Here is an 8,469-nt window from a genome sequence, read left to right as displayed (position 1 = left end):
CCCATTATCAGAAGTGCAGGTTGAATTAAGTTGGCCGTGCAGACAGACCACATGTCACTCCGGAGCAAACAAGACACACACAAGCCAAAATCACTGTCGAGTTCCGGTCTTCTGCCATTTTTTATATGTCTCTTGTGCGTCATTGTTTGTTATCTAAATGCGTCAATGTCTTGTTGTTTTCCCTATCTGTTCCATAACAACTCAAATCCTTTAGACAGTCAACACATTCTGTAGACAGGTTGGCACGACTTAATATTCACTTTTGTCCCACAACTGGTCCATTCAATGGCACAAAATACAAGAGAATTGAAAATGAGCGGACATTCTTAAAAGACAAGAAATATAGGTCAAAAGGTCAGAAATTCTACGACACTCCCCCTGGTGTTGTGGTTATGGTGGTCATTTACGTTAAGGAAGTAGTTTGACATGTACTTCGGTATCAGGGAGGTGTCGTGGATTTTATAGACTAGGCTCAGTGCAAGTTGTTTAACTCTGTCCTCCACCTTGAGCCAGCCCACTTTGGAGAAGTGGGTAGGAGTGAGGTGGGATCTGGGGTGGAGGTCTAGAAGTAACCTGACTAGCTTGTTCTGGGATGTTTGGAGTTTAGATTTGAGGGTTTTGGGGGTGCTAGGGTACCAGGAGGTGCATGCGTAATCGAAAAAGGGTTGAACGAGAGTTCCCGCCAGAATCCTCATGGTGCTTTTGTTGACCAGAGAGGAGATTCTGTAGAGAAATCTCGTTCGTTTGTTAACCTTTTTGATTACCTTGGTTGCCATTTTATCACAGGAAAGGTTAGCCTCTAGAATGGAACCTAGGTAGGTGACCTCATCTTTCCTGGTGATAACAATGTCACCCACTTTTATAGTGAAGTCATTGACTTTCTTAAGGTTGATGTGGGACCCAAACAGGATGGATTCCGTTTTACCCAAGTGTATGGATAGCTTGTTGTCAGCGAGCCAGGTGCAAGTTCTACAGAGCTCAGCACTGAGGATTTTCTCCACCTGTGACTTGTCCTTGTCGGATACCAGCAGGGCTGAGTCATCCGCAATATACATACATATATACTTTATTTACATCAAGTACATTAATTCACAATATATACATACATATATAAACATACAGTATATATATATATACTGTATATATATATACACAAACACATATTCCATATATACAAATTACTGTATATACATATACAAAACCCAAAACCAGTGAAGTTGGCACGTTGTGTAATTTGTAAACAAAAACAGAATACAATGATTTGCAAATCCAACGACAAGATATTTAATGTTCAAACTGAGAAACTTTTTTTTTTTTGCAAATAATCATAAACTTAGAATTTAATGGCAGCAACACATTGCAAAAAAGTTGGCACAGGGGCATTTTACCACTGTGTTACATGGCCTTTCCTTTTGAATTTTGCGCTTATAACAGTCCTGATGGTTCTTTTCCTCTTTGTTCCGGAGGACACAACGTCCGCAGTTTCCAAATACAATTTGAAATGTGGACTTGTCATACCACAGAACACTTTTACACTTTGCATCAGTCCATCTTAGATGAGCTCAGGCCCAGCGAAGCCGGCGGCGTTTCTGGGAGTTGTTGATAAATGGCTTTCGCTTTGCATAGTAGAGTTTTAATTTGCACTTACATATGTAGTGACAAACTGTAGTTGCTGACAGTGGTTTTCTGAAGTGTTCCTGAGCTCGTTGTGGTGATATCATTTACACACAGATGTCAGTTTTTGCCACTTGCATGCAGTGATTTCTCCAGATTCTCTGAACCTTTTGATGATATTACGGACCGTAGATGGTGAAATCCCTAAATTACTTGCAATAGCTCGGTGAGAAATGTTGTTCTTAAACTGTTCAACAATTTGCTCACGCATTTGTTCACAAAGTGGTGACCCTCGCCCCATCCTTGTTTGTGAATGACTGAGCATTTCATGGAAGCTGCTTTTATACCCAATCATGGCACCCACCTGTTCTCAATTAGCCTGTTCACCTGTGGGATGTTCCAAATAAGTGTTTGATGAGCATTCCTCAACTTTCTCATTCTTTTTTGCCACTTGTATTAGTCAAAATCATTAGAGATCTTGGGAAACAAACAGAAGTTTGTTTCATGAAGAGAGAACAGACAATAATACTGAAAATATTGATTGAATGAATATCTCCAATCACATGTTAGGAAAAAGCACTTAAAATGAATAGGGATCTTGATAGGCCTGTGGAAAAATGAACAGACTCTTGACTGGAGAGAGAAAAGACAAAGCATAAGCTAACCAAATCATTGAGCAATCAATGAATACAATGTCAAAATACTCAAGTACTCAAAGTCACTAATTAGAAGAGAAAATTATTATGAATCTTGCTGTGGCGTGAAAGGGAAACAATCAACACAACCTTCACTAGAAATAAAGAGATGACAAACAAATTGAGCTGAAATGCAAACTTCGGTCTCTTTTTAAGGGGGGTTGTGAGTTAAAATTAATAGGTATCTTGCATGGGTACAATGAGGAAAACAAAAGTTGTGACTTGAAAAAATATATGTTTTCACTTCAATGTATATAACTACATGTCACGGTGAAACAGTCAAAAGCAATAGGGATCTTCCTAGGATTGAGGAAAAAAAATCCACAGAACCTTGCCTGGAAAATTACCAAATTTGATCTTTAATGTCAACTTGTGTGGATACGTTGGCAGGGATACTTTTCAAATTCAATAGGGGTAAGATGAGCAAATACTGGCAATAAACATGCACAAAACAGCTACAGTCTCAGTGCAGTGTCAATACAGCTAGTGAATGTGCTACACACTCACTTACCCATTACTAGCACATAAATGAAATTATCTGGCCTGCAAAGAAAGGAGATAGTAGTCCAAATCAATAGGCGCATGTATTAGCGGTGTGGGAAAAAAATCGATTCGAATTTGAATCGCGATTCTCACGGTGTGCGATTCAGAATCGATTCTCATTTAATTTTTTTTTTTTTTTTTAATGTATTTATTTTTAAATGTATTTTTTTTTTTTTTTTTAATTTATCAATCCAACAAAACAATACACTGCAATACCATAACAATGCAATCCAATTCCAAAACCGACCCAGCAACACTCAGAACTGCAATAAACAGAGCAATTGAGAGGAGACACAAACACGACACAGAACAAACCAAAAGTAGTGAAACAAAAATGAATATTATCAACAACAGTATCAATATTAGTTACAATTTCAACATAGCAGTGATTAAAAATCTCTCATTGACATTATCATTAGACATTTATAAAAATTAAAAAAAAGAACAATAGTGTCCCAGTGGCTTACACTTGCATCGCATCTCATAAGCTTGACACTGTGTCCAATATTTTCACAAAGATAAAATAAGTTAAAACAAATTTACATTATCGCAATCAGTTGATAAAACATTGTCTTTTACAATCATAAATGCTTTTTACAAAAATCTACTACTCTGCTTGCATGTCAGCAGACTGGGGTAGATCCTGCTGAAATCCTATGTATTGAACGAATAGAGAATCCTTTTGAATCGGGAAAAAATCTTTTTTGAATCAAGAATTGTGTTGAATTGAAAAAAAAAAATCGATTTTGAATCGAATCGTGACCCCAAGAATCGATATCGTGGGACACCCAAAGATTCACAGCCCTAGTATATATATTTTGTGGTTTTGGAAAATCCTGGAAAAATCGAAAAATTATCAAACACCAACAAAATATACATACTTAGCTCACTTATGACCTGAGCTAACTTGGATAGCTTTTAAAATCAATGCATTACAGGCACTACACAAACATGTATGAATAATATGCTCAAATGTTGACCACAGCTTGAACCTGGAACAGACTATTTCCATTCTTTTAGGAGGGAACATGAAAATGGAACAAACTTAAAGCTTGTGTTTGAAAAGGTAATAATACAATACAAAACAAAAAATAGTCCCAGGCAATATGACAGTGCTTGAATTATTTTATTATTTAATTTTTTTTTTTTTACTTTTACAGATTTGACAATTTATTCCAAGTGTCTTATTATACGGTGAACACGTCCACTAAAGCACAGCTACCAGATACTACAAACAGTCCAAGTTTGTCAAAAGTACACGTCAGGGAGGTAAGGAGGGGTTTCAGAGAGTTCTCGCTCGGACATGGCGGCATGTCCTCAATCACAGCAGCTGGTGTCTTCACCACCTCGTCAGCGGACAGGTCTTTTCAAGAACGGAACACTGACGCTAAATGGTAGAGGAGGGGTCGGGGCTAATCACCTCTGTTTGACAATGGAAGTCTTCTTCCTCCACTGAAAGGAGGCCGGCCTGTATTACCAGACCCTTTTTATTTACGTTTTCCTCTTCTCTGCTAATAAAAAAAGTGCATGTGAACGTGCGCAAACCATCTGTGACGACACAAACACACTTGGTCCAAAATAAACGTGATGACAATTAACTCTTCATTTTTACACGTAATAAAGAAACAACAACAACGCCACAATGCAGACAATGTCACATGTAAGGCTTTGTTCACTAAAAACATTCATGAGGTGAACTCCTTTGTTTGTTTCTCTCGCTATTCAAGCCCCACTACTCGCCAACCATCCAAAAAATAACTCACATTTTTCTCGTCGGCAATCAGTGTTTCTGCTTTTTGTCGCAAACACTTAGAAACTGAAAATAAACTAAATACAAGAATAAAGTCATACTCTTATGGGAACAAAGACAATTAGGAGAATAAAGTCCCCAAAATGTTGCAATTTTACAAGAAAAAAGCCCTAAAATGAAAAGGACTTCTTCATTTTAGGAGAAAAAAAGTTGTAATGTTCTGTGAACAATCAGTCTTTTAATGGCAAAACAATTTACAAATGTAAACATCTTATACGCTGTATTATTATCAGATATTTTTGGACCACACATCTGTAATTTTCCCCTAAAAATATGAAAATTACACAAAAAATGTTGGAATGATATGGAAAAAAAATGAATAACTTTGTGGCACATTTTGATTTTACGTGACTAAAATTGTTATTTTACAAAAAAGATAATCGTTTTGGAAAAAAAAGTAATTATTTTATGAGGAAAAAGGACTACTTTTTGTAAATACTGTTATTATAATATGAAAAGTAGGAGATTAAGTCTTAATATTTGGAGAATTAAATTGTGATACCTGTGACAAAGATTTTTTGTAGGAAAAGGTGTTTTTTTCTTGGCAAAATTGCCATTTTACAAGAAAAAGTGGCAATATTTGTGGCAAAGATTTGTGACAAAAAAAAGCTCATTTTTAGGAGAAGAATAGTTATTTAAATGGAAAATAATGTGTAATTTTATGTCTAAAATTGCCATTTTACAAGATAAATAATATGTTTAGGTCAACAACATTATATCATGAGACTAAAGTCTTGGGGTTTAAAATTATTTAATAATAATATAATTAAAACAAGGAGCTTTTTTTAATGAAAAAAAGTTTCAGTTTTACGAGAACATTATTTTAATTTTACGTGACTAAAGTTGCCATTTTATAAGAAAAAAGTATTAGAATAGAAAAAAAAAGGACAACATTTTCTGTGAGTACTTGTCATTGTATTGTGAAAATGATGAGAATAAATTCTTAAATTTAGGAGAGTTAAGTTATTGTGTTTGTGAGAAAGAGTTTTTATTTCATGAGGGAGAAAGTAATTTTCTGGCCAAAAACTTGTAATTTACATGAGTTGCCATTTTACAAGGAAAAAAGTCATTTAACAAAGAAAAAATTACAAATGTTTGCGAGAATTCTGTCAAATTATGAAAATAAAGGCTTAAATTTAGGACAATTAATTTTAATATACGAAATAAAAAGTTTAATTTTTTAATAAAAAATGTGTAATTTCATGACAAAAACCTTTTGGAATTATGGGAGAAGTGAAGAAATTATGCTCTATTTATTCATAGTTAATGATACACTACTTTAAAAAAATATTCAAATTTTATGACAAAACATTTTTGAACTATGACAAAAGTAAAGAAGTGCTCTGGTCACGCAATACGACTTTATTCTCGTAAAATTACGGCTTTTTTCCTGCAATATTGCGACTTTTCCCTCATAAGATGAATGCTTATTTTTGATACTCGTATTCTGTGTCGATTTACTACTTTTTGCTCACAATGTGTGTGATTTAACGTTTGTATTTTTTAAACTAGATTCTTGTATTCAGTGTATTTGTGTTAGTATTCGTAATATTATAAAAACATTGTGTGCCGTTACCAATATTTAAAAGTAATATTACAACTTTGTTATTGTAGTTTTCGTTTAATTTTGTATAACCGTACAACTTTAACCCCCGCAATTGCATGTTTGACTTGCTAGTTGAATTCTTCTAACATTATCACTCACATTAACAACTTAATTCTTCCTTTTTCTCCTCATAATTGTATGACTTCTTCCTGTCATTTGACATTTGCTGGGTCTAAGACTTTTTTGTACAAATGTGACTGCTGACATTCCTTAAATGGAGTAAAACCTTGCAGTTAAGCAACATCGTATTTTGCGTCATACTTGTCTACAAGTATGTTTCAAGTGTGTTATTACCTCCTGCAAGTGCAAAAGCATAAGAAGTGTTTTTATTTACTGTTTGTTTGTTAGCAGGATTGAGCAAAAATTATACTTTGAGACAAGAGTGTATTTTTGTCGTTATAGTCCACTTGCCATCTTTAGCATGGTTGGGCCTCGGTGTAAGTCTGCGCTTGGGTCTAAGTGCTATTCTAGGTAAAACTGGTGAAGGGTACCAAAAACATGGTCACTACCATATATGGCTTTTCAGCACAATACCAACGGCTCAAAGGTTTTCAGGCTCAATAAAGTTCAAGTTGAGGGAATTTAACACTGATGGTAAACAAAGCAAACACAACAAGGCAGCAGGTCAATGGTGGCAAAATACAAAGAAAGAGTCGTACCGGGCGGGTTCATTCCTGCCTTTTTAAAGCGGAGCGATGCAGTCGCTCCCGTAAGTCTACATTTATCCACGATTTCCTGACAAACACTTCTAGCGATATCAGCAACAAAAACTTCTTAAGCTGTTTTTTGGTCATAAAGGCAAAGAGATGAGCTATAGGAGTTTGAGGCACTGAAAGAAAACCCAACCTCCTACGTGTGATAAGAAAATAAACCTCAATAAATAATAAGCGCTTAATATGTCCTCTGAAGTGACAACCTGTGCTACACTTGATGAACTGACATGTGCTAAAACTACTCGACCAGACTACCAATGCATGTCAAAGCGCAGCGCAGGGAAAAGACAACTCAATAAATACACGTATCGTTCCTATTTATATATATATATTTGTATATCATCTATATGTGCATAAATAACACGGCACAGACGATGAGTTGTCGTCTTGCCTCGACTCGGAATTGATGGAGAGCGTAAAAGAAGAAGCGCGCGTTTGGCTTCTGTGGCGTGATATGAGCAGGGGGTGGTTCTGTTCTGTATGTACACACTGCAGCTTCAGTGTCGTATCATTACATGAATAAAACAAGGTGAGCACATGGAACATGCGCGTTATGAAACCCCCCTTTTGACAATTTCAACCATGGCGTGGTTTACAATGTGTTTGTGTGTGTGCGTGTGTGTGTGTGAGACCATCTGCCTAGACGCGGGTGAGGAAGCCCAAGTTGAGCGAGCCGGGGATCTGGATGGTCTCCAGGGCGAGGGACGAAGGACTAAAAGGGAAAGTGATGGGGTAGATCATCTTGGTGTCCATCAACAACTGGGGACTCACACAACGATCACGTAAGCGTGTCTGAAAAGAAGAAAGGAAGACAAACGTTAGATCATAAAAACTAGTTTTTTTTTACTATTATGACGAAATGATGACAGCTCCGGAAAGCTCTCGTCAGGGCCTTTCATTTCAGGTATGACTTGAGATGGTTTGTTGCCAATACATTTTTGTGGTTTTACAGGCAGTAGAAATTGGTGACTTTTAATAATTACGCACAATTTGTTTGATTATTTCATCATTATAACAGAGTGGGTTGAGAAAATAATGAGAAATCAGGAAAGCTCTCATCAAAACCTTTAACTTGACAGAGAGGTCAGAGAGAACATTTGGTGAACATTGAGTCACTTTGGCCTGAGTTAATCACTTAATAATGTGAGTTATAAATAAGCAGCGGAAATGGTCTTTTGGTTATTGCATCATCACAATATAGTGTATTGACATAATAATGACTGATCCCTAATGCCTTTAATTTTAAGTTTACGACTAGATGTGGTTTGTTGCAACTATATTTTTGTGTTTTTATGAGCAGTGGATGTTGGTGACCTGTTAGAAGAAAAAAAAAATCTAATTTTTGGTTATTTCATTATTATGTAACAATTCAAAAATAACATAATAATTACAGATCAGGAAAGTTCCCATCAAGAACTTTCAACCCAATGTGGTTTGTTGGAATTAGATTAGATTTTTTACGTTAAGCTATTGTGAAAACTGCTGAAA

The 8,469-nt window shown here is 35.8% G+C and overlaps 1 protein-coding gene across 6 annotated transcripts in view; it reads right to left on the bottom strand.

Annotated features, from left to right (window-relative positions):
* Positions 1-3,959: 3,959 nt before the first annotated feature.
* The window catches only part of myo5aa (myosin VAa), a 105,808-nt gene continuing 101,298 nt past the window's right edge, over positions 3,960-8,469 (bottom strand). For all 6 annotated transcript variants that reach the window (XM_062024395.1, XM_062024416.1, XM_062024405.1 and 3 more), the window contains one exon: positions 3,960-7,773. In XM_062024395.1, coding sequence (XP_061880379.1) covers positions 7,621-7,773 — 153 coding nt within the window. In that variant the 3' untranslated portion in view covers positions 3,960-7,620. The remainder of the gene's footprint in view (positions 7,774-8,469) is intronic.

Source organism: Entelurus aequoreus, linkage group LG02, assembly GCF_033978785.1.
Source record: "Entelurus aequoreus isolate RoL-2023_Sb linkage group LG02, RoL_Eaeq_v1.1, whole genome shotgun sequence".
NCBI classification, from domain to species: domain Eukaryota; kingdom Metazoa; phylum Chordata; class Actinopteri; order Syngnathiformes; family Syngnathidae; genus Entelurus; species Entelurus aequoreus.
This window is presented reverse-complemented; position numbering and strand designations above follow the sequence as displayed.